Genomic DNA, 26,644 nt, shown 5'->3' on the forward strand with positions numbered 1-26,644 from the left:
ACTGGGCATGGAGCCTGCTTAAGATTCTCTCTCTTCCTCTCCCTCTCCCTCTGCTCCTGCCCTGCTCCTGCTCACGTTCTCTCTCTCTCCCTCCCTCTCTAAAAAATAAAAATAAATTTAAAAATACCTTTTAATAAGTGAAGAAGACAAAATAGAAACGAAATATCACCATTTTGCCAACTTTAATTAAATCACGGATCTAAGTAGTGGTCTCCAATGGCTGCCGACATCATGATAAAGAAAGACTGAATGAAGGAGTACACGACGCCCCCGGGAAGAAATCCTACCAAAAACTTTGAACCTGAATCAGATCAAGTCTCTAGATCTAATTTCCAGCTTATAGAAAATATAAGGTACAGATAAACATGTTAAATGACACCTCAGAGACGCAATCAGCAAAACTGAGATTGTGGGAAATGGGGCAAATACCCTTTTTTCTTCAACCAATAAACTAGAGGGCAGCCCGAGTGGCTCAGTGGTTTAGCGCCACCTTCAGCCCAGGGCATGATCCTGGAGACCCAGGATCGAGTGCCACGTCAGGCTCCCTGCATGGAGCCTGCTTCTCCTCCCTCTGTCTGTGTCTCCGCCTCTCTCTCTCTCTCTCTCTCTCTCTCTCACACACACACACACACACATAAGTAAATAAATAAAATCTTAAAAAAATAAACTGGAGAAAAAATAACAAAGATGAAACCCACAGATTTAAGGAGAAGACTAAGAGCTATATCAAGAGAATACAATGTGAATACAATGTGTAGGGGGCAGCCTGGGTGGCTCACGCCACTCTGGGCCTTGGCCGTGATCCTGGGGACCCGGGACTGAGTCCCACGTCGGGCTCCCTGCATGAAGCCTGCTTCTCCCTCTGCCTGTGTCTCTGCCTCTGTCTCTCATAAATAAGTAAATAAAATCTTTAAAAAAAAAATGTGTAGACCTTGTTTGGATACAGATTTGAACAAACCAACTGTAAAATATAAAATGTTTTAGACAACATGGAAAATTTTAACTGTAACTAAAAAAAAAATTTTAGCAGAAATCTTAAGCAGGCTCCATGCCCAGTGCGGAGCCAGATGACCCTGAGATCAAGACCTGAGCCCAAATGAGGAGTCAGATGCTTAACAAACTGAGCCACCTAGGCACCTCTAGAATACTTTTTAGAGAGAAACTTTGTAAAGAAGCCTCCTGCTATCAGGAGGTACAGTTTATTCAGGAAAGATGAGTTAAATACTTATTTCTTTTCTGTTATTTGCCCGTTTTCAGATCAAGTTGGTTACTTAGTAGTCTTCAGAGGTGTCTAATGAGTTTTTTGTAAATATTATTATGAAATGTATTTAAACATATTTATGCTTCAATAATAACCTTCTTAAAAACTTTTTGGGGTGGAGCGTGGGGGGAGGCAGAGGGAAAGGGAAAGAGAATCTTAAGCAGTTAAAAAATTTTAACTGTAACTAAACATTTGATGATTTTAAGGAATTGCCATTTTTTAGATGTGACAACAGTATTGTGAATATTTTTTAAAGAGTCCCTATCTTTTAAGGATGTACTTAAGGGAACCCCGGGTGGCAGAGCAGTTTAGCGCCTGCCTTTGGCCCAGGGCGCAATCCTGGAGACCCAGGATCGAATCCCACGTCGGGCTCCTGGTGCATGGAGCCTGCTTCTCCCTCTGCCTATGTCTCTGCGCCTCTCTCTCTCTCTGTGTGACTATCATAAATAAATTAAAAAAAAAAAAAAGGATGTACTTAATATGATATATAGGATTCTCCTCAAAATAATTTAGTTGGAGAGATGATATAAAGTAACAAAATTGGTCATAAGCCGGTAATTGTTTGATGAGTATATATGGTACACAGGGATTCATTATTTTATTCTCTTGACTTATGTTTGAAATTTCCCCTGACAAAAGCTAGAACAACAAAAGAAAATGGCTTTTGTCTCATTTTGCTTGGAGCATACTGTTCCATGCATTTGTTATTAATGGCCCTCTTCTAAATATTAGCCTCTGAAGAAGGACCCAAGAGGCCCCAACTTGACCATTAAAAATCTAATGCCTGCACAAAGATAACTTTCTAAATATAAGTAGTGTTTAGCAGCCATAGTTCAGTACATTGCTTTCCAATCAGAAGGACCCAGGAGATTTAAGGGTCCTTAGAATGACTATAAAGTCCTCAAAATGCAAATCCATGTATGATTTTTTGCAATAGCTGAATACTCAAATTACATCTACTATCCTGTGTATAAAATGTTACAAGTATGCGTATGCACAAAATGTTAGATACAAGATGGTACATCCCAGTGCTGTTCCAATAGCAGAAAACTAAAAACAAACTCCTATCTAACAGCAGAGGAGGGATTAAACAAATTAGTTCATAACCACTATGGAATATCACATTCATTTAAAATGAGGTTGAAGAGAAAATGGTAGGAAAGTGTTTATAATATACTAAATGAAATTTTTAGACAAAGTAGGTACAGAACAACGTCATTTCTGCCAAAAAATTGCAGGGAAGAAAGGCCAAAGAATATACACCAAAACTACAACAGTTAATTCCTTTAGGTGGTGGAATTACAGATGATTTTATTTTCTTCTTTGTGCTTTTATGTGTCTAGTAATTTTTCTATAGTAAATATGGAGATCCATAATCCTTTATTTACAATCCAGATATCCAAAAATCTCTGAAAATAAATTTTTAAAAGTTAGTGGCAAACTTGTTTAGGTACTAAACCCGTCCTAAACTGATAAACTGCTTCATATTTATCCCCTTTAGTGTGAATATTGACAGATTTCACTGCAGTAATACAATGTTTCAGAGGGTTGACCCAGATTCCACTAGGGGCTCGCTATTCCTCTCCAACAACCCCAAAATTCTGGATACTAAATCTCAATGTTTCCGGCCAAAGATTGTGGACCTGTATCAGCTTGTAATTTGCCACTATTACCATTTTTAGGCTTCTAAAAATGGGACTACATTTGAAAAGGTTGGGAGTTTCTGCTATCAATTATTATACATTTTAAAAGGGCATCAATATAAAATATGTCCTTTAACAACAGGATTATCATTCCAGTTTATCAAGCTGTCAAGCACTGGGTTCCCAACAGATGATTTTAGCAGCCTAGGTACCAAGTAAGTCCCTGGCATGTACCAGGCATTATGTGCCTTTCATACTTCAACTCATGTGATGCCGCTTCAGGAAGTAGCTACTATCCCATGTCCATTATACATATGAAGACACAGATGCTCAGAGAGGTTATATAACTTGCCTAACTCACAAGGCAGAGTTGGGTCAGAGCCTGACCTTCAACAGCCATGCTAAACCTCTGCCAGTTAAGCAACCCAGCGGGCAGTTCAGCTTCCTGGACCATCTCCACCATTTTTAATAGTGGTAATAACATCACAAATGAAGCAGAGAAAATGGACTTGTTTGAAAAACTCTTTTTTGATTTGTAAACTAAACAAACTTGATCTACAAATTACTAAGAAAGGATAAATATGAAGCCATAACATATAATTTCTAGTATTACCACCATTAACTCTAACCACACCAAAGTTACTTGAAGATGTTCTATGAATTTAACAATATAATTTTCGGTACCACAAAAAATCTCCCAGTAATCTTTTGGAAATCAGTGTGGGGAACATTTTCTGAGAGCTGTCCAGAAGAGACCAAGTTCCTACCCACAGGAGAGCCTGACATTTCCAAGAACAAACTCTCCACTATCTACTTTTGGGGTTTCCTTGGTGTCTCTCTGAGCTATAAAACCCAGTGATTTACTTTCCCTGTTGAAAACTAGGGTAGAAATAGCTTCGACTTCCTTTTTGCAAACCAAAATTCACAGCTGTTTGGGGTGAACAAACCAAGAGGAAAAAAGGAATCTTCTGAAGGGATTTTTCTGGCCACCCATGCAACTTTCACCTGGGACCATAATCTCCCAGGACAAGTGAACATGCTGAAGTTTACTGGATACAAATCAAAATCTTTAGACCACAAGATTGTTTCACTGTACCCAGTCTCTAATTTGTAACTAAGACAGTAAAAACTGAACTTCAATTGGAGAATTCAGAAAAAGTCAGATGCCTGACTTTTCAAATTTCTGTTAAATTATCTTTTTCTACAATTACATGCCTTACTCAGTTTAAGATTAGGCACTATTTTTGCATATAAAATAATCACACAAAGTCATACTTCGCTTTAAAGAAAGCAAAAATGCACAGCAATTCCAAAATAAGGAAAAGGACTCCTATCCCAATAAAATCATACTTAACAGATATATATTAGGAAGTTCTTCAAAAATCATTTTTAATGAATTAGGAAGGCTTAGTGTAAGATCTAGAAAATGGTTATCCTAATGGATAATTGTGTTTTGTTTGTTTTGTTGCATTCTCTTGGAAGAATTAGAACTTAAATCACACAAGCCCATGAGATTTTCCTTCATTCAGGACTTCACATTCTACAGTTCTTGGTCAGCACTGTCCTACTCCTTAGGATGTTAAAATCATTTTTGCTCAACTTAGGCATATTCAAAAGAAATCTGGCACCAGAGAAGGGCAAAAGTAGCAGGGCCAGCATGAGAAAACCTGTCATGTCATTATCATTTCCAAGCAACACATCCATTCGAGGGGGTGAATGAAGGACCACTGTAATGGAATGGTTATGTTAACCATTCTTTCTTTTTTTAAGTCTGAATTCCGGACATAAACATTAGGAATCTTTCTTAAAAACAATGAATAAGTTGTCATATATTCTGATATTGGAAGAACTTTTTATGGTTCCCAAAGTGGGGTCCATTTTTCAAAAGTTTTCATTCTTCATTCCTTATTTCAAAAAATATTTCATATTTTTGGCAAACTCGTGACTATTTCTGGATAGTCTCCCCCCATACACACCAAATGGTAGAGCAAAAACTAAAATTTATAGCCACATTTATTGCTACTGTCTATAAATTTTCCAATTTCTCCACTAAGTCTCCTTGGCTTCTTTTCTTGTTCGCTCTTCTCATGCTTGAGAAATTAAGTATAGAATTCTCCTAAACCATGACACAATCTACTCCTCAATCCTAGCCTTTGGTTTTGTTTCTCTAAGCTTCTGAACCCCTGGGAATGCATTTTGCTTTACATTGTTCATATATATCAGTATTTAGTTCATAATTCAATATAGTTTTAAGGTAATACATGATGTTTTCCTGTAACATTTCCTTTTGTCAGGTCTTTTGGCCCTTTAGTTGATAGAATTCACTTCTAACTCAAATCTTACTGCCTTCTCATTTAAAATTTGCTTTCCTGGAAATCAGTAGTCTCAGTATGACCATCAACATATCAAACTCTGCATTACACAAAAATTTGTACCCAGGGCTGAAAAATACCATGAGTTAAAAAGAAGTTTAACGAAGTGTCTATCTCAGGGTACCAACTAAAGGCATGCATCTGTTCAACAATCAGAAAATGAGGTAATATTATACAAAGCAAAATCCATGCCATCCAGAGCCTTTCTAGGACTAGACATTTTAGATAACTATGCTTTCTAAATAATCTATTGCTTGTCCTTTTAAGTAATAAAATTTTTATTTGAATCATATTGGATAAAAAAAACTAAAATCTGTCTCTCCAAGTTTCATTAACATGCTACACTGAACATAATTTAATCTGTATTTGATGGCTAAGAGCCATAATAAACAGCAGTTACAACACTAAATTACAATACAGTGATGCCTGGGGCTTGAGCAAGTGTATAAGATATGCTCATCTATGTTAATAGTCTCAAATTACTGAGGTGGGAAAAATTATGATAGATTTTAATTGCTTTTTCTGTCTCTTATTTTGTCGATCTGTCACACAGACATACTGCTATAAATGCTGTAAGGAAACAGACCACATATCAAGAGAGGGGGTAATTTTCATAAAGTTCCTACTATGCGCCAGGTCTGAGCTAAACTTTGCAGTGCATCTAGCAATCAGCCTAGCACAAAGTAGATGATGGATAAACACTAGATAAATGAACAGCACTGATGTGCCTACCTAAACAGGCTCTCTTCTTTATTTACTGTTTCTAATCTGCCATAGTCCAGAAAACACATACCTAAATGTGAAAGAACACAATTTATAATATGTCTGGAAGGGTACTTTGCACACAGCAGGGGCAGTACAGCAAAACTGTATGTGCTGAACTGAAGATGGTTAACAGTGAGCACTTACAATGTGCCAGAACTGTGGAAATGTCTTACACACAGTATCCAAGATGATACCTATAAGGCACACAATAATGTCCCCGTTTTGCAGATAAAGAAATTGAGGCTTCAAGTAGCTGAGCAATTTGTATAAACTCAAGCAGCTAGGCAGCAGTGGCAGTACTCTGTGAATTCATGCAGTCTGACTGCAAAACAAGTGGTCTTGAGCATTATACTATCTGCCTCTGAATAAACGTGCAGTAAATAAGTGAAGGGCAGAAAGATAGGAAGTTTGTAACAACTTTTTTTTTTCCTAGTAGAAGTTTTTGCGGACTATCTGATTCTCAGGTACATTCTCCGTTGGTGAGGGTTACTATATGCAAACATTATACTGACAGGCCACAGCAATAAACTATGAAAGGTAGGCAGGTAAAGTATGAGCCGATAAGCTACTGTACACTAGAGATGATAGGTTCCAAAGAAGTAGAAGCCTGAGAGATCTGTATTAGGACCATTAGGGAGGGTTAAGACCTAAGTCCAAGAAGTGTAAGAGTAAAGAAATGGGGTGAGAGGGGAGCATTTTGTAGCTTAAGAATAAACACAAAACCTTTGTGGAACTGGGGTGGATGAACAGAAAAACACACATGTGGTTTAGAACATTTATATCCACTACAGCTGTAAGCTCCCATTCTTGCCAGCCTTACTTGGTCACTCAAACAGCTGGACAAACACAGGTTGCAGTTAGCTGCACTAGTGAGGGTAAGACATGACAGCTAATGCAAAGGCCAGATCTGAAGCTATGATTCCACAGCTTTTGTGAGGTCCTTAGAGGTGGGGAGTGTGGGCACAGGGAACCTACCCTCTACTATTTCCAAACCTAAAAAGGAAGGACATGCTGACCTGGGGACTATTTATATACAGAGTGTCATTTGCTCAGAAATCTTTCACTAGGTTGAACCAGAATCATCTCTAATTAATGACACACCTAGTGTAACTAGCGCCTGCAGATCCTCCCTGCCCAAAGGAATCACAGGGATGAGAGGCTAAGGCAGCTCTGAGGCCATCTCTACAAGAGATACAAGAGCAAGTCAGGAGTCAACACTCTTATGCATGGAAATGGAGACACCATCTACACTTTATGACAGAGAGTGGATATATTAGCATGAGGCCAAAAGTAAAAACACTGTAGTCAACAAAGATTTCCCAGTCTTGATTAACCACAGGGCAGTTAAATCTTCAGCAAAATTTCAAGTCTCTGAATGTCACCAGTAAGAGTAATCTGACCCATCCTTGAAGGCGGGAGATATGTGGAAGTTTCTCACTTCAGCAGGATATATTAAGGGTTAAGGTATATCTCTGGCAAACTTCCAAAAGCTACATTATTCATCTAATTAGAGACAGGCACCTCCAAACTTGTATAGTCTTTCTCTCATCTCTCGGACATCAGAAGTGCAGAAATATCAAAGTAATCCAGGAAAGATTCCAAACCCAATGCATGTGTTCAAAGTACATCTATTGAACACCCATGAGTTGTCAGGCACTGATCTAGGAACTGGGACTACAAACATAAGAAAGACTAAGTCACTCTAAAAGATGGAAGTGTAACCATTCATTACTATCACCCTTTATCATGCCCAACCACTCAAGGCTCCAGCAGGAAGTTCTTCTAGTGCCCCACTAGCACCAGATAAGTTTCCTTTCCTGCTTCTGTGCCTCTGATCATGGCTTGCCAGCCTGGAATGCTCTCACTGTAACTTCACCTACTCTAAATCCTCACATCCCTCAAGCCAGCTGAAGTACTTCTCCTGGAAGCTCTGATCTCCACCTCACTCCCAAAGTTATATCTCATTTCTCTGAACTACTAACAATTACTGCCAGTACCACCATGAGTCTATTTAGAAATCTGTCATCCTTTAATTGATACTTCTATTTATTCAATGAATCCTGAGTACCAACTGTGTGGCAACATTGTTCTAGGGGCTAGAGAAACTGTGGCAAATAGCACTGGTTTTAGCTTCCACGAAAGAACTCCTGGGGAGAGTTCTTCTCTTACACTGCTTTTTATTCACTTATTTTTTTTTTAAAGACTATTTATTTCAGAGAGAGCCCGAGCATGAGTGGGCAGAGCAGGGAGCACAAGGTGGGACTCGATCCCTGGATCTTGACCTGAGCCAAAGGCAGACATCCGACCATTTGAGCCACCCAGATGCCCCTTACACGGCTACTTAAAAACCTTCCTGTGTAGACCTGGGCTTGTACTTAGTGCTTAATACCTAACATTTATTACCTCCAGGCTGCTTTGGTCCAAACTCACTGGAACTGAAGTTACGTAAACTAATAGGGAACAAAAGCCAGCGAAGCCATTTCTAAATGAACTTCCACTTCTTGAAAACCTCAAAAGAACAAGGAAGGAAAAGAAAACAGGCAATGAAAGTGCTGCTGACCAACACATTTTACTCACACTGACAAGCACCTCCAACTCCCCCTCCAATCCAGGCAAAAGTGGCCTTCTCCTCTGAATCCAGAAAGCTCCAGATTCAAGTGTTTAACAACAGAACTCGGAAAAGTTTAAAGCACCCCTCAGTTTCCGAAATCTCTCTTTCTAAAGCTTTGTTTCTTGACGAATAAACCCCTTGATGAATCCCGCATACGCCACTTCGCAGACTAATCCAACGAGGTTCATTACAACGCACTAGAATCTAAGCTCCAAGCACCAGAGGGGCTAAAAGAACACTCGGGACGTGGCAAATCCGGACACAATTTTAACATAAACAACAAAAGCCAGGTCCCGTGGGGCGTGGTGGAAGATTCCAAGTTCCCAAAAGAAGGAAATCATGAGCATCCCCTCCAGGGGAGCGGCGAGATTCTGCAAGGCGTGGGAGTTTCTGCACGAGGTGAGGGAGATTTAAAATGAATATTCCTTTGCTCTGAAGCGCCGTGTGAGGTGCGACAGCGGGCACCCGACGGCGGGCGAGGGGAAGCCAGGCGGTGCCATGCGGCGGCGGAGGCTGCCGCCGGGCACTCCCACCATTCTCCACAGCCGAGTCGGGACGCCAGACGGCAGCCCGGCGCCGCGCGAACCTGCACCCGCGCCCCTCGCCCCGTGGGCCGCCCGCCCCCGGCCGGCGGGCCCCGCGAACCACCCGAACGGCTCCCCGGAGCGCGGACCTCTCGAGACCCAGGCGACAGGCGGGGGAGAGGGGATCCCCGGGCGGCTGTCCGGCCCCGGCGCGTTCCTCACCTGAGCAGACTGGAGAGGGGATGGCTAGAGGACCCGAGGCCGCCGCCGCCGCCGCCGCCGCTCCCGGAGGAGCCGCTGCCGCCGCCGCCACCCCCGAAGCCCGAGGACAGCCGCTTCCCGGACAGCAGCTTCTCCACGGCCGGGAGGTGCCCGGTGCGGGCCGCCTCCAGCAGCTCCTGCTCCTTCCCCATCCCAGGGCCACCGCCCCCGGGACCCCCTTCCCAGGGCTGCGGCCGAGCCTGCTCCTGCTCCCAAACTTTCCGTCTCCGGGCAACGCACCCCCCAAACCGGCCGGGGACACCACCCCCCTCCCCCCGCCTTTTCGCCCCAGGAGTGCGTCACTTCCGGGATCTGGCGTCACGCGTCACCGCGCCCCCACGCCCCGCCCCCTTGCCCACCTAGGTGGGCGGGGCTCGGCCGGCGGGCGCAGGTGGCTTTGGGCCGCTGGAAGTGGACCCCGGAGTGCGGAGATAGGCCTCCAGCCGCAAGAGGAAAGCGACTTGTAGATTCCCGCTGTACGGGTGGAAGGGGACAAACGGAGTCCACCTGTATGCGCCTCCCGAAGTGCGCTCCTTCCCCAAAGGTTTTGGGAGCCCACAGGACAGGAAATACGGTAATTCACCCAGGCAGCGTGGAAACAAAGAGAGAAATATGGTAACGCCCACCTACAGTTTCAAGTCCATTCTTTCAGCACGCATAAATTAAATATGTGGTGTATGTGGGGGCCTAGTGATACAGAGGTGAATAGAATGCCCCACTTACCTCAATGAGGGGAGAGAGGAAAATTTTTGAATAAAAATCCCTCCACTTCTTGATGGTCCCAATCTCTGAAATGGCACGTTAAAGTGAAATATGCAAAGACAAGACCTCCCTTCCCAGTAGATTCTGTTTCCTCTCCTTTTGATGAGATTAACCAAACTGACCTAAGAAGTCAGGTTTGTAAAACCGACCTCGATCTTTAGGACCGGTGAATTGAAAAATCACTTATGCGGGTAGAAACTATGTGTTGTTGCTACTAGAACTGTCCCTAGCTCGAAGTAGGCGCTCAACAGTTGTGGCGTGAATAAATGGGTTGGATCAATTCTGTTCGAGCTATATGACTTTTTTTTTTTTTTTTAAGGTGCATAAGGAACCGAAGAGAAATGCTGGCGATTCACACAGGCCCACGATCGCTAACCAATTGAAATGTACGAAGCTGTGTCCCCGCCTATAAATTTACCAGGTAGCCGCATCCCACCACACCCGCGTACAATGGAATTGAGTTTTCTCCCGCCCCCAAACTTGACTCTGAGAAAAGCGGATTAAGCAGTTAACTTCGTTTTTGGAAAGGCAGAACGGAGGGGAAAAAAGAGAGAAAAAAGTCCTTCAGTAAGCAACACAACTCTTCTTTCCCAGTGTGGAAAATCCACAAACTGAATTCTGTAACCTCAGTCATCCCTCTCCAACCGTCACCGAATCAGAGTTAAAAGGGAGTCCTGAAGTACTCTAAACGTGCTTCAAACTGTCCCCTCCGAGGAGCCGTAGGAGTGATGTCATCACAGAGCGACGACAGGAAGTAAGCTTCGGGGCTGCTGTGCTCCAGTAGGTCGTGCGTGAGCTCCAGGATCTGACAGGAGGGCGATCTCTCCGCTCTTTTTCTTACCGCTATGGATAATGCCTGCGAGTCGCCCACGGAAAAAGGTGGAGAGGCAAGGGAGTCAGATGAAACGGCCGCTGCTCCCGGGGTCCCCGGGCCTACAGATACTGACGGAATCCCGGAGGAAACTGACGTGGACGGAGATGGGGACTTGAAGGAAGCCACGGCCGAAGAAGGCGAGGTAGGGAGGGAAGTGTTGATGAGGCTAGAGGAGTATTCCGAGATTTTTAGTGCTCGCCCGACCGCCTTCCTGGTTGGTCCCTCCAAGCTAAGATAAAACTCTAACTCACCATAACTCTCTAGATATGCAAAGGTGGGCGGGGAGAGGGAAGAGACAAAACTTTAATGGTGCTTCGGTTCCAGAGACCTAGCCATTGGGTTTAATACTTTTAATCCTTGCCCTTACCTGGCAAGGCTACTTATAAGGGATTTTTTTTTTTTTTTTTACGTAAACTCTACCCCCAAGGTGGGACTTGAACACGACGGTGAGATCAAGAGTCGCCTCCTTCCCTACTCAGGAAGCCACCCAGACGCCCCTCAGGGACTTTGGCATAGCCTCTTGGTTTTCCTGGTGAAGAATTGGGTCCTGATGTCACACTAAGACTTAATGCAAGAGCTAGAAGCCAGGATTCCTAGAACCCCTTTGACCGAAATATGGTTTCTCCTAGATGTTGCTCAAGCATAACTTTGTCATTACATGCTGCAGAATCGTTCAATGGAGACTCTGAGGGACTTACTGGGTTAGTCACGTTTTTACTCCTTCCAACATTTAACTACTGCATTGACCTGGGTGCTAATGTCCAAGGGTCTCTATAGCATTAAAACACCAAACCCATCCATTGTGCCACCCCAAGAGCTCAGCAGTGTTGTCTAACTGAGCATCAGTCAGGGAACCAGAATCTCCGTTCTCTCTGTTCCATTTCTAGAAATAAACTCTTGGGGTCTTAGAGGTTCTTAGGGACTTATAGAGGTCATAAGGGAGGGCATCCTATTAAACAGAAACAGCCTTTCAGAGCATTAAGTTGCATCAAGATATATAAAGAAGTTCTAGAAAAAGAAAAATGGGCTGAGGCTATTTCAAGAAAGAGCCTTGAAAACAGATCTGAAGGACAGAGAAGATTTGAATAATTGACTTAGTTCCATAAATAGCTCACTACATACAGAAATTTGCACCCAACAGAGGATTTTTTTTTGTATTCCTGAAATACTTTTTAAAACTTGACCATATACCAAACCATAAAGAAAAACACAAATTCTTAAAAGTAGAAATCAAACAGGCCACATCCTGCAATAATCCTAAAACTTACAACAAAAAGCTTCTCCCCATCTCCACTCCCCCCCAAAAAACTAGCACCTAAATATTTTATTTTTTTAAGATTTTATTTATTTATTCATGATAATCACACACAGAGAGAGAGAGAGAGAGAGGCAGAGACGTAGGCAGAGGGAGGAGCAGGCTCCATGCAGGAAGCCCAACGTGGGATTCGATCCCAGGTCTCCAGGATCACGCCCTGGGCCAAACGCAGACGCTAAACCACTACACCACCCAGGGATCCCACACCTGAATATTTTAAACTGTTTTTTTTTAAATAGCCCTTAGATGCGGTGCCTGGGTGGCTCAGTCAGTGAGGGTCTGCCGTTGATTCAGGACATGAACTCAGGATCCTGGGATTGAGCCCCACCTCAACTCCCTGTTCAGCAGGCAGTCTGATTCTTCCTCTGCCCCTCTCCCCCTGCTCATGCATTATCTGTCTCTCTCAAATAAATAAAATCTTTTTTAAAAAATAGCCCTTCGGTTGCCTGGATAGCTCAGCAGTTGAGCGTCTGTCTTCGGCTCAGGTCCTAATCCTGGGATCTGAGATGGAGTCCTGAATCAGGCTCCTTGCAGGGGGCTTGCTTCTCCCTCTGCCTGTGCCTCTGCCTCTCTCTGTGTCTCTCATAAATAAATAAATAACATATTAAAAAATAAATAAAAAATAAAAATAGCCCTTAAAGAAATTAACAAAGAGAACATGACATCAAATCCTATGGGCTTTGGCCAATACCTTATTTACAGAAAAATTCATAGCTTTCTATATTTTTGTTAACAAACAGGAGATAAGCACCCAACTCAAGAAACGAGAAGAACAGAACAAACCAGAAATACTTGATGTTCAAGATTAGGCCAAATAAATTTTAATGTCTAAGAAAAATGGCTCATTTTTAAGGAAAATATAAATCACCAAAATTAAAGCACAAAGAGGTTAGAAAATATGTATTAAATAACTAGAGAAGAAATGGAAAGGTTTTTTAAAGATATACTACCTTCACTTTCACCTGCCCCCTCATATTCCTGTATGAGTTTATGTGAGTTCCTCTTTAGGGAAAACAGATTAAATCCCATTAATGAGGTTTGTTGTGTCTTTTGATCTTACATTAAGATGGAGAGGATGAATTTGGATTTTAATTGCTATTAAACATCTAGTACAAGTAAATTTATGTTAAATGCTTATGTGGGGAGAGATTAATAAGAAATCTATCTTCAAAAAGTTTTCAGTCTAGGGGACGCCTGGGTGGCTCAGCAGTTAAACATCTGCCTTTGGCTCAGGGCATGATCCTGGAAACCCGGGATCGAATCCCACATTGGGCTCCCTGCATGGAGCCTGCTTCTCCCTCTGCCTATGTCTCTGCTTTTCTCTGTGTCTCTCATGAATAAATAAATAAATAAAATCTTTAAAAAAAAAGTTTTCAGTCTAGCAATGGGAAATAAATATTAGTATGATACAGTAGAATGAAAGATAGGAAGAGAAGAGCACTACCTGTTAGAGAAGCTCACTTTTAAGTTCCAAATCCAGGGGCGCCTGGCTGGCTCAATAGGTAGAACATGGGACTCTTGATCTCAGGGTCATGATTTTAAGCCCTAGCTGAGGGTAGAAATTACTTTTTTAAAAAATTACTAAAATTTCCAAATCCAAAGAAACACTGTTTTGATGGGAAGGTGCCTCCTTTTTAATGTTCTTTCCAGATGGAATCATCAGCAATAAAGAGTTCTATAGATTTAGAGGCAGAAGAACTGGCTGGTTGGAGAGGACTTTTCTGACATCCCTTCTAAAGAGTGAGGTCAGGAAAGTGGGCTCAAGGAGGCAGAGTGGTTTTCATTATCTTTGGCACATCGTTTCTTTTGTGAATACATACTAAAGCTATGATCATAGCTAAACTGGAAAACTGGATTACACAGCTGAGCTATAAACTTCTCTAGGAGAGAGAGTGTGTCTTACGTGTGATGGCACAGCCAGGGCTTGGGACCAAAAAACTACTGAATAATAGGTTTGTTGTGTTGTAATGTGAATGAACTCTTACCTTGCCCAAGTCTGGAATGTAGGCTTGAATATATATAAAAGGGTTTCTTTTGTCTTTTCAGCTCAAGAATCAGGACATCTCAGATTTAACAGCAGTTGAAAGGGAAGACTCCTCTTTGCTTACTCCTGCAGCCAAAAAAATAAAAATAGATACCAAAGAAAAGAAAGAGAAGAAGCAAAAAGTGGATGAAGATGAGATTCAAAAGATGCAGTAAGTCACTTTGTGATTTTTTTCCCCATTCCAAGGCTCTAATTTGACCACACAAAGTTAGTTTCTTTGGCCTTTAATTTTTTTTTACTTTTTTATATTCAAAAGAAAATAAAGCAAATATCCTATGTTACATTTTAGGAAATATAAGTAAAAAGAAAGATATCACTTTATTACCAGAGATAAACACTGTTCATATTTTGGTATATAGTCTCCAAGATATTTTCTATACATACATATCTAGAATTTTTTTCAAAGATATTACTATTTGTAACCTGTTTTTCATATTATATCTGGTGAATGTTTTCCATATCAGTAATTATATATCTAGGTCATAATTTTCTTTACTTGGAAGTAGCTTCATTGTAGTGTTTGGGGGTTGTTTTCTTTTTAAGATTTTATTTTTAAGTAATCTCTACACCCAACATGGGGCTCAAACCCACAAGCCCTAGATCAAGAGTCACACATTCCACTGGGCTGAGCCAGCCAGGCACCCCTCACTGTGTTTTCTGATTATAAAAGTAGTATGGGCTTGTTGGAAATTATTCAGAGAATACAGAAAAATGGAAAAAATAATTACCTATAATCCCACCACCCAGAGTAACCCCGGATATATATTTGCTTATATACTTCTTCAGATTTGGGGGTTTTGGTTGTTGTTGTTTTCAGATTTGTTTTTAATGTTTGATATGTGTAGCTAAATATTTTCTTGTCAGTAAATATGCCCATAAATCCTCAATTGCAGTGGCTTCGTTATATTCCATTATGCAGATAAATAACCCCTATAGTTCCTTTTTTTTTCTTTTGACAACATTATGACAAGTATCTTTGAGCACATTTTACATACTTGTCCATTTATTTCCTAAATAAACTCCTAGAAGTGAATTGCCAGTTCAAACGGTATGAATATTTTCAAAGGCTCTTCATACACATTTCCAAATTCTTTTCCAGAAAGGTTGTTCACTTAACACTCTACCAGCAGGTATGAGTTTTTGTATCCTCCCATTCTTACTAATACTGTGCTTTATAATACTTGTCTGATTCATGAAAATGTTATCAATTTTAATTTCTTTAGTTAATAATGAAGGTTAATTTTTTTCTGTATTGGCCATTGGTATTTTTGCAAATTCCCTATTCATGTCCTTTGCTCGTTTTCTAAATTAATATAGCCATCTTTTTATTTATTTGAAAGTATTAATCACTTTCCATATATTTTACAAATATTTTACCCTAAATCTATTAATGTTGAAAACTACTGGTTTGAATATAAATTTATGTATCAAATGTTTACCATCAATGTGTAGTAAAGGTATAGAGTTATGAGGAGAGAGAGCAAAGTGCTGAAAATACAATCTAGATAGTATATTATATAGTGACCCAACATTGTTATTCAAGTTTTTATGCTTAATGAAGTAGAAAGGAAGTTTTATTTTCACTTTTTCTCAAGTTCCTTAAGAATAAAAATATTTTATCTTCATTCCTTGTATGCACCAAGCCTAATGCTATTGACCCCTTGAAAATTCACTAATTGTCCGAAACTTGCTTTTATTGATGTAATAATATATCTTAAGCATTCATTCTTGTAAGCCACTTTAATTACCTGAATCTTTGTCTAGAATCCTGGTTTCTTCTTTTTCGGAGGAGCAGCTGAACCGTTATGAAATGTATCGCCGGTCAGCTTTCCCTAAGGCAGCCATTAAAAGGGTAAGAATGGACTACCACACTTCATTTCCATCAAATTTGAGAGCTGAACTAGATGCATGAGCTATGTCCATTGGCATTTTGAGTGATGTGTTAGTCAAACGGGTGGATCATTCATGCAGGAAAATAAAAGTAACATGCCCCTCAATTAGGAATTGGGGTTTTATATTATAAGGATACGGTCTCTACATACAGAGTAAGTCACTGTACACCCAAATCCTTGTTTTAATAGTCTTAATTTCAGCATCCAGCCTTTAGCACTGAGAAAAACTCTTAAGGGTACTGTATTCCAAAACCAGTTCTTGACTATCTTAATTCATGGTCTTTGTCCTTCTTTCAAGCTGATCCAGTCCATCACTGGAACCTCTGTGTCTCAGAATGTCGTTATTGCTATGTCTGGTATTTCCAAGGTCTTTGTCGGGGAAGTGGTAGAAGAAGGTGAGTATTATTGATACTCTGGTGGTCTTATTTTCAAGAAGATCTATACTAAGGGACCTATTAGAGTACTTGTGGGAGTTTCCATTTGCACTAGGAGTAAACCAAGTGGGGCACCTTGTATTCAGGAGGGCATGACCATTATTCCTCAAAAGTTTTAATACTCAGAGACAAGGAAGCATCTGGGAAATCTCCTTTGATTCTTGTCCTCAGCCCAGGGTGACAGAACCAAACTTATTTTTCTCCAATGGACTTTGTTCATTTCTGATGCCAAATTAAAGACACAAGAAAAGCAATCACGGGGGCTCACCAGTGTGGTGGATGAGGTATAGTCCCCAGTGTTATGACCCATGGGAACTGCCCTCTGTCTGTCAGGAAAGAACCTGGCTACTATGTATTGCTAATCTTGTCAGAGGAATGTTTTATTTTTTCAAGCAGAAGATATGTTTTAAAGTGTTGCCTATGATAAAGCCTGATATGATATATTATACTAAAGTTAACATGACCTGTTTCATAGCATTCTCTTAAGAAGGGAAAATGTCTTGATTTATTTCCTTAGCAAGCTTAAGAAGGGTTAATGGGAATTACAGGATTCAAATGGATTGTGTGATATGAAGTCTTTGTGTGACAATGAAGCTTTCCTCCTGTCCTCTTTTTTAGCACTGGATGTGTGTGAGAAGTGGGGAGAAATGCCACCACTACAACCCAAACATATGAGGGAGGCTGTTCGGAGGTTAAAGTCGAAGGGACAGATCCCCAACTCAAAGCACAAAAAAATCATCTTTTTCTAGATCAAAGCCTAGAAAGGCCTGGTACTGAAGGAGGAAGTACTGGTTCTGGACTTCCTACTACATGAGACTTTTGCACTGGTGCTTTAGTATCTCAGTCCTCCAAGGATTCCATGATGATTTTTAATGTCTTTCTCAGAACTCTGATATTCATCACATCTAAAAGGCATGCAGCCTGTTTCATACATGCTTGACTAAATATTGAGACCTCTTTGGGTATTTTGAGGCATTTAACTGTTTCTTGGCTAGTTGGAAGAAGGTACATGGGCCTTTAAGCATCTTCTAGACAGGGAAGCTACTTTCAGAGAGAAAAACCTTTCTAAGAGAGCTTTGATAGTTTCACACTGAAGCATGAAGTTGCTGTGACTTAGGTTGTTTCCTCCATCTGGTTTTAAGTAAATGAAACTACCAGAAGCTTTTGACACGAGATATTTTACCACAAAGAACACAGTGATAATGGAAGTAGCAGAAAATTTGCCCTTGTAAATGTGTAAAGTTCTCCTATGGATTTTGGGGAATGATCATTAAACTGTTTTCCAACTTGCCATATGTGTATTCATTTTACATCTAGTTGGTTGGAATGGGGAGAAGTTCATCATTCTTTTTTGGTGTCAGAATAAAACTGGTCTTGGCTTTTTTCGAAAATTTGAGCCCTTCCCATTTTCTACTAGAATCATTAAAATTAAAGAGTATTTAAACCCTTAAAAATAATGTAAAAGCCCATATATTTCAGGTTCCTATAAACAGAAATACCACAACCAACGTTTAGTAAGTTTAATTTGCTTTTTTCAGGTGGTTCACAGAACCAGTACGCTCAAGGTTTGATTTGATAATGCAACATTAAAATTTCCCAACACTGACCAGTAGTCCAGTTCATTAGATACATTCTCATTGGTTTCCTCAAATAGAGGGGAATGGAGTGACCTTTTATTGACAGTGATTAGCAGTAATAAGGCTACTTACTGTATATAATTGGCAATCCCCAAGAATTCTTTCCTCTGTCATTCAGTGTTATAGGAAGAAGAGTTTTGAAGCTGTTCTCTTTTGATGCTTTCCTGAGCACATCTTAAAAGATGTCAATCTGTTCAGCACCCTGATGGAGGGGAAACAGCTTGGACTCACAAAGTTGAGCAAATCTGACTTTTCATATCTTACATTAAAACCCGTCTTTAAACATACATGTAGCCAGTGAAGAAGACATTTCAGTGGGGCATTCCACAAAGAAATGCTGTAAGACTCAGGTTAAATCTTGATTGAAAACTAATAAACTGGAGAGGGGAAAGGCAGATAGTCTCTCAGCTCTAACAGGAATTTTTATTTATTTATTTTTTTTAACGATTATAAGAACTGTATCTATTGCAATTTGAGATACTGGATGAGGCTGAAATTTAAAAGTAATAAGGGAGAAAGGTCACATCTCAAGTCTAGCCACCTAACAATAAGATTCTCCTAGAGTGTTTCTCCTTATGTCTGTTGTAAGATAGGGAAAATAATCCCCACTCAACAAGAGCTACCATCCATACCTATCCAGAGAATGGGAATATTCCTATTCTAGTAGAAGGTGGGGGAAGATCGAGGTGAGGGCTGTAGTCCACTAAAGGATGTTTCAGCACACCAGCTTCTCTTGAAACAGCAATGACTATGGTAAATCGCAAGGTAATGATAGCTTTTGCAGTTCACAAATAACCAAATGTCTATTAGCACTTCAGCAATGTTCATTTGTTTCCACAGTGTTGTCACATTACTAAAACTGATTTTAGAAGTATAGGTGAGTATTAAATGATAAAAACAGACCTTTAGTGTAAAGGTTTAGAATGGCAAATTCCTGTATCACTATGGTAATACTTTAAACTACCTGCCTTCCACCGCCCCGGTGAACTGGACTAAGGGGGAACTAATGTAAATGAGCTAAATGGAAGCATTTAAATTATGGGGTATGTTGAGGGGCAGTGTTTATCCCTTATATATATTCTGTACACAAAAACCATTCCTTTGAGAACCATGAAAAGGGTACATAGAATTTGAGGCCCATGGCAAAATGAGGGTCAGGTTACATAAAACAGCAAAAGCAGCCATCACAAGAATAGAACCCATTCCTTTGGACTTAAGTCAAAGAAATGAGGTTAATTATTCCAGTGAGTTGAAAACAAATTTGAGGTCAATAACCACCCTGCAGTTCAGCTAAGAGATATTTAAACTAGTCCATATGCACTAACACCTATCTCCAATACACCCATGTAAACAGGAAATCTTGACAATCATAGATGATATATAGTTGTAAATGCTTCACAGCTGAAATGGTGATGTGCAGCAGCTGAGGTCTTTGAGAGATAGTGGTGCTATCACTCCATTTTCTTGAGGTATTGTTATTTCTTGTTCAGAGTCTTAAAGCTCCAAGACAGAAATCATAAGCAGTCCAAAGCACTACTATTTTCCTTTCTTTTTTTTTTTCCTTTACATTATATCTATCCTAAGGACTAACAACCAGATCACATTTCTTCATTATGCGTATTTCCCCCAACAAACAGGAGTATAAGTTATACAAGATAATTGTTAATAAAATGCATTGAGACAATGACCCCTACCATTTCCTGCAGGAGTATTTCAAGACACAGGGCCAAGGATGCCACATAGGAAAGTCAGAAATTCTAGAGCTCCATCTGTCATATGGACAAGAAATCCAGAGAACCTGGAAACCTGACTGAACTCTGGCCACTGAAGGGCTTAGCCTGGATGTTTGCCAGATTTGCTTGTATTGCCTATCAGCAAGCACAGGCTTAAAGTGAAGATATATCAAGCAATGCCCATTAGGCATTTTCTTTGCATGGAGGGATACGAGAGGGACCAGAGGGACACTGGGGAGGTGGGGGGGAGGAGGGAAGGGAAAGAGAATCAGAATGTGATTTTAAACCAATTCAGGGGGCAGCCCAGGTGGCTCAGCAGTTTAGTGCCTGCCTTCCACCCAGGGTGTGATCCTGGAGACCTCGGATTGAGTCCCATGATGGGCTCCCTGCATGGAGCCTGCCTCTCTCTCTCCTCTCTCTCTCTCTCTCTCTCTCTCTCTCTGTGTGTGTATGTGTGTGTCTCATGAATAAGTAAATAAAATCTTTTTTAATAAAATAAAAAAACCAATTCAGGTGAGTCTAAGTTTGAATGATTCTATTTTCCGGCCACTGATCTCCCTCCTCAAGGCCTCCTCTAAGAACATTAGAAAGGCCGTACCTGAGAGGACCAGTGATCATTTTGTTCAATATTATGCCTCCAAAGGAGCATTAAGGGGGAGTGCATAGAGGAACACAGTTACCCTCTCAGTTGCGGTGTATCAAATAGCACTAGTTTTCCATGATTCCTTTGGAAAGCCACCATACAAGGATTCCTCTAAAACCCCCACCACTCATATATAGCTCTGCCAGCATCACTTGCTGAACAATGAGCAACTTAAGTTTCTGATTTACTCTGAGAAGTGCTTTCTTGTACCTAAGGCCATGAGGCTAAACCCCAGAGCTAGTATATCAGGACTTGGTGAGCATGTCCTTCCTCTCAGCTGGATATCTGATTTCACACTACCCTCAACTTTTATCTTTCCAGAGTCAGAGCCAACATTCTACACGTGTCCTCGTGTGGAAGTATCTCCACCCCCTTATAATTTTTGCTATTCTCTGGACCTTTCCTCCCTTTACCACGTATTTTGTAAATAAGGTCACTATCAGTGCACAGATAATTTAAGCCATTGAAATGGTTTTCTATGAAGCCCTATTTTCTGTGTTGTCTCTGTGAGCCCTTCCTGATAACTCATTTGGGCTTTGAGCCAGAGCAGCACATTGACCCCACCTTCTCCTCAGCAATGGTTAGGTTACTGTGCTGAATTCTAACAGCTTGCTGCCTTGCTGATTCTTCTATTACTTTATACTTCCCTAGACTGAACCTTACCTATCCTTTTCCTGTGTTGTCACAGTTCGGCTTGTGGGCCTTCTGTGGTTTTGTTTTGTTTTTTTTAATCCCTTCTGGTTTATCTTTACTGACTGCATTATAATATCCTACTTTCAGGTAATTTGTAAAAACCTTAAGGTTAAACTAAGCATCAACCCACAGGAAACTTCCTCTGTTCCTCTGTTAGTATTATCTCCAGAAAGATGTTTATTCTTAAGTCTCTAAGTTGTTTCCTAAGCATGACAAAATATTCCTGTATCTCATAGTAACTGGTGTTTTTAAAGTTGCTTTAGTGAAGACCTTGACAAAAGTTCTTTACCAGTATGAGAAAATTGTATCTTGTTCTTTCTTGGATGTATGTTTCTTTTTATCCTCAAGAAACTAGAATATGCAAGTCAGGCATGATTTCCCATAAAGGAAAACATTTCTCTTTCTCCAATATGTCATGTGATTAAGACTTATGTGACACCACCGAATCACTAATTTTACCATCTTACCAATTCAAGGTAAGTTAGCTGATGAACTTCTGTCCAATAAACATAGCTTGAAGTATATTACAGAGCAGTATGGGTGAAGGTAGAATGCTGGGGAAGAATAAGGTAGGAAAGAAAGGGGGGAAATAGCTCTTGCATGGGGCAAGGAGAAAACCTAGGTAGATTGAAGGGGTTTTGTTTTGTTTTTTTACTTAAGCCAAAATTACATGATTTTAAAAAGCCACAGTGATAGAGGGTTATGAGAGGCAACAAGTTGAGATGTTTACATTACAGTTTAAAACACATTTTCAGCTCCCAAACCACCAAGTGCAAAGGATAGTGCTGGTAGAAAGTCCCAGAACTGGGAGAGCAGATGTGCCAGGGAGCCCAGGGAGACAGAGGAAATCACTTCTGAAGTACAGCTGTGAAAGACAGAGAGCACTCCAGCAGACAACAGTGGGCTCAGGACAAGCTCCCCTAATGATTCTTACACATTATACCTTCAGCCTAGCTCGTATTTTTTTCTTGATTTAAATTTTCAAATAAATTATGTTATAGAAAGGTAAGATGACACAAATGAGCCAGTACCATTGTTTACTTTCTACCATAGCATCACAATGATGATAGTATAACAAAAGAACCTTAACCCTGAAAAATGTGATTGCAGTATCAGCCAAGATGGTATAAGATTGGCTCCTTTCCCAAAAAAGGCAGCATCCAAGTCTCCCTTACTCCTGTGCCTCTCCTAGCCCCTGCCCTGCTGCCTATTTCCTATTCCACTCTACTACCATGGCCAAAGCTCAGGCCAGAGACTTTTCGGGTCTGCTACAGGAAGCTCTGGGACATAGAATCTTTGGTGGCTCTGTGGGTAACTGAGGAGTGGGTACTTTCTCTTGTTCGCACAGGTTGTAGAGGAAGCAAATATCTCTGCCATGAAACCAAGTGGTGAAATGGCCCTATGGTGTCGAGCAGATCCACCTAGTGTGCAAAGGGCCAAAAGGCTTTATATAGGCATGACATGATGCTTGAGCCACGTGCAAAGCTGCCCCCCATTCCTTAGAACATAGTCGTTCTTTGCCCTGTGTTCCGCCCAAATCAGAACAGCTAGGAGTAAGGACAGCACGAGGAATGAGTTGAGTGCTCCCCAGTCCCTCTGGCATCCTTAGCAGATTTCAGTGCTGGCTGCTGCCTTCTGTCATAGGTGGTGCTATTGCTGGTGACCTCCTCCTCTCCCCTTGGCACACATGGCTGAGCCACTGTTATCACAGCTCAAAGAGGGGATTATATTTCCTAATCTCCTGAAGCAGTCTTTCTTTATCCTGGTTGGCATTGGCCAATGCTTGTTTAGTTTCTGTAAGTTCCTTTTGTAGGGTATGCAATTCTTTCACCTGGAGAATAATAAGTAATTTACAGTTAATAAATAAAGTAACAAGCTTTGCAAAAACATCTGGTAAGGGAATAAGGAGTCAGAATTCAAGCAGAAAAATCCACAAATTTGGTGATCAAGAGAACCCAACCAGAACTTTCTAAAAGCCTAATCCCATCTTCAGAGTTCATCAGTTATAAGGACAGCAACAGGTAGAATATATGATCACTAACCATTTACCTACAGTTCCTGACTTATATCCTCTATTAAGCACTTCTAGAAGTTGCTGCTAGGTGACAGGAGCCCCAACCACCCAGCTGTACACAGCATAGACAACCTTTTCAGCCCTCTGAGTTTTACCAGCTTCTGTAATTACAGCCATTAAGGGTCTGTGGGTACTGTTCGGTTAGGTCCCTACCTGCTGTCCAAAAGCTTCTGTGGGCACCAGAAACATCTGTTCTTTTGGGGGCTGCCTCTTCTGACTTTTATGGACTTCAGCCGATGGTCTGTCTTGAGGAACAGCTGGAAAAAAGTAAAGGTTCTGAATGGCAAACTGCTGCAAACATGCAAACAGTTCCTCGTTATCACCTATTCCCTTATAGGAGAAAAAAAGCAGAGAAGCCAGGAGGCTGACAAGCCCAACTCACCGCCTATGTGGAACACACCATCATCACTCCGCTTCAGCACAATATGCTCCATGGCTAGAGTGATGGGGATAGGGCCTGGAGATGTTGGATAGATGGGGGGGATATCATCCTGTAGGAAAGAAGGAAACCATATCCTGTAGGAAAGAAGCCGATGCCCCCAACCAGCTGAGAGCACTTCAGGTAACAATCTATGCTTCTACCATTCAGCTTAAAGCAGCTTTATGCCATTAATTATGTATCCATACACTCTTGCAAGGTAGAGAAGCATAACTGAGTACCTCCTAATTTAGAGATGGTTAAACTGAGGACTAGATAATCTAATGGGCTTATTTATAGTCATGCTGCAAGCCAGAGACAAGGTCAGGGCTAGAGACAAGGTCTCCTCACCTAAATCCAGAACATTTTGATGCAACACACATTTATGTATTACTATAACCTTCACTAACAATGCTAATATGCATTTACTCACTTGATAGTCACCATGTTGTACCATGACAAGGGAAGAAGTGAATAGCTATCACTGCCAGAATTCTTTGCCTGACAGAGTCTGAGGTAAAAACCAAAAAGCTCCTCTCACCTTTAGGGTGATCCTGGAGTGCAGGAGCTCAATCTGCATGGGAACTACCACTGGGATCTCCTCATCCTCCAAGAAGGGCCCCAGGCCATTGAGCACCGAAGTGAACAGCTCAAGGTCACAGCCTTGAAGCAAGAAATGCAGGAAGCCGTTCTGTGTGGCCAGTGAGGAATGAACAGCTGCACCAGGCCCCACCTCAAAGCGAAGGCCCAGAGCTGGTCTGATGTGGTTAGTCTTCAAAGTTGAGGATTCCTGAAAGCTTGTACCTTTGAGGAGAGAGACAGAAGAAAAAATTAATTAGCAGGGACTATTCTAAGCACTTTACATATATTTAATATTCATAGCAATCCAATGCCAAAAGTTTTATCACCAAGCACAAGCAGGGGAAGCAGCAGAGAGAGACGGAGAAGCAGGCTCCCCACTGAGCAGGAAGCCCAATGTGGGGCTCGATCCCAGGACCCTGGGATCATGACCTGAGCCAAAGACAGACACTTAACCCACTGAGCCACCCAGGTCTGCCATAAATAATACAAAATTCAGAATAGTGATTCTCTATGACAGGTAAGAGGTAGAGAAATATTCAAGAGAGGGGCTCCTGGTGACTTCAAAATTAATAGTATGGTTCTGTTTATTAAACTAGGTGGTGGTGTACATGGGTTCACTGTATTTTTATTATTTCATACCTTACATATATTTTTTAAGTATTCCTTGGTATCTACCCAATATTTAAAAAAATATTTTTTAAATGCTAAGCTCAGCTCTTTCCTATCTAATATACAAATATAAAAGGACTGAATATGAATGACAGAAATTCCCGGATCAGATATAGTTTGATGTCAGCTATATGTGTCATCACATTTGTCTACACAAATGAAGAAGTGGACAGTGGCTTCCTGTATAAGCTTAAGGAGCACCTGGGTAATGAAGATGATGAACAGCCATTGAATGCAAAGAGCTCTGGGAGGTTCCCTGCAAGAAGAAGGCATCACTAGAGTTTCTCCTCCTAACTGCTGCTGGACAGGACCATAGGCTTGGCACAAGGACAGCCAACCTTGGGACACAGTGACAGGAGCAAGAAGCTGGAGCTGCCCTAGATAAGTCCCAGTTCTCTTGGAATGGCCACCATCCTTACCTGAGCACTGTCCATGCAGGAATTGCCAGAGTCCAACGGTTCCCAGCTGTTGGAGGGTCAGTTCTTCTGCCTGCAGGGCTACAGTCAGATCCTCACCACGTACCTCAATCCCCAAAGACACTTCATTCACCTTCAGGACCAGAATGGAGACCTGTAGAAGGATACTCTTTTAGATGAGCCCCTTGGAAGCTTCTAGCCTACAGCCTACCCTCTGCAAAGAAGAGTAGAGCAGCTGACCGGGTGAGGGCTGAGGCCTTCTCCACTGGGTGAGACCGAACTGTTGGCCTCTGGTGACCCCTGGCCATAACTCTCCATAACAGGGCTCCCTTGAACTCCAGCATTGTCTAAGTCATTTGGAAGAGCTCCTGGTGGAAGAAATTCTGGACCAGACTCTGCATAAGAAAGACAACAAATGAGTTTGAAAGTCAAAAATTTCTGTTCAAATTCAATCTCTAAATACAATGACAACTGTGAAAAAAAAAACCCACTTATGACACTTATGATGCAATTGGGAATTTGAAAACTGGTAATTTGATAAATTTAAAGAATTTATAATTTTTAAAAATGGGATAGTGGTATTTGGGCACATTTTTAAAAACTCTATAAATGGATGCAATACAAGAGTCCACAGACAGATGAATGGATTAACAAAATATGGTATAAACATATAATAGGGTACTAGCCTTAAAGGAAGAAAATTCTGACACATACTATGAAGTGAATGAACCCTGAGGCCATTATGTTAAGTGAAACAAGCCAGTTCCAAAAGGACAAATACTGTATGATTCCACTTATATGAAGTACCCGGAATGGTCAAATTCTGAAATACGAAGTGGAATGGTGGTTGCCAGGGGTTGGAGGAGAAGGAAATGAGGAATTATTATTTAATGGGTACATATTTTCAATTTTATGAGATGAAAAAAGTTCTGGAGATGGATAGTGATGATGGTTGCACAGTGATACTTAATGCCACTGAATTATAGCTAAAAATGGTTAAAATTGTAAAGTTTAAATAATA

At 41.1% G+C, this 26,644-nt stretch overlaps 3 protein-coding genes across 9 annotated transcripts in view; 1 reads left to right on the top strand and 2 right to left on the bottom strand.

Annotated features, from left to right (window-relative positions):
* The window catches only part of ANKS1A (ankyrin repeat and sterile alpha motif domain containing 1A), a 181,622-nt gene extending 171,901 nt beyond the window's left edge, over positions 1 to 9,721 (bottom strand). For 3 of the 4 annotated variants that reach the window (XM_041757646.1, XM_041757639.1, XM_041757632.1), the window contains exon 1: positions 9,399 to 9,721. In XM_041757646.1, coding sequence (XP_041613580.1) covers positions 9,399 to 9,589 — 191 coding nt within the window. In that variant the 5' untranslated portion in view covers positions 9,590 to 9,721. The remainder of the gene's footprint in view (positions 1 to 9,398) is intronic. The other variant, XM_041757651.1, reaches the window with a different exon arrangement.
* Positions 9,722 to 9,837: 116 nt separating this feature from the next.
* TAF11 (TATA-box binding protein associated factor 11) lies at positions 9,838 to 18,049 on the top strand. Of its 2 annotated transcripts, none has more exons than XM_041757671.1 (6): positions 9,838 to 10,052; positions 10,519 to 11,215; positions 14,435 to 14,583; positions 16,197 to 16,284; positions 16,623 to 16,719; positions 17,377 to 18,049. In XM_041757671.1, the coding sequence occupies exons 2-6, from the start codon at positions 11,045 to 11,047 to the stop codon at positions 17,505 to 17,507; spliced, it is 636 nt and encodes a 211-aa protein (XP_041613605.1). In that variant the 5' UTR covers positions 9,838 to 10,052; positions 10,519 to 11,044; the 3' UTR covers positions 17,508 to 18,049. The 2 variants fall into 2 exon arrangements, with proteins under 2 accessions (XP_041613605.1, XP_041613596.1); XM_041757662.1 differs by having other exon boundaries at positions 9,838 to 10,011.
* Positions 18,050 to 18,264: 215 nt separating this feature from the next.
* Positions 18,265 to 26,644, bottom strand: part of UHRF1BP1 (UHRF1 binding protein 1) — a 61,866-nt gene continuing 53,486 nt past the window's right edge. For all 3 annotated transcript variants that reach the window (XM_041757620.1, XM_041757612.1, XM_041757606.1), the window contains 6 exons: positions 25,864 to 26,018; positions 25,627 to 25,777; positions 24,498 to 24,760; positions 23,921 to 24,029; positions 23,692 to 23,795; positions 18,265 to 23,295 (listed from right to left, as the gene is read on the bottom strand). In XM_041757620.1, the coding sequence (XP_041613554.1) occupies positions 23,170 to 23,295; positions 23,692 to 23,795; positions 23,921 to 24,029; positions 24,498 to 24,760; positions 25,627 to 25,777; positions 25,864 to 26,018 (908 nt within the window). In that variant the 3' untranslated portion in view covers positions 18,265 to 23,169. The remainder of the gene's footprint in view (positions 23,296 to 23,691; positions 23,796 to 23,920; positions 24,030 to 24,497; positions 24,761 to 25,626; positions 25,778 to 25,863; positions 26,019 to 26,644) is intronic.

The sequence above is a fragment of the Vulpes lagopus genome, chromosome 1 (genome assembly GCF_018345385.1).
Source record: "Vulpes lagopus strain Blue_001 chromosome 1, ASM1834538v1, whole genome shotgun sequence".
Taxonomy (NCBI): Eukaryota; Metazoa; Chordata; class Mammalia; order Carnivora; family Canidae; genus Vulpes; species Vulpes lagopus.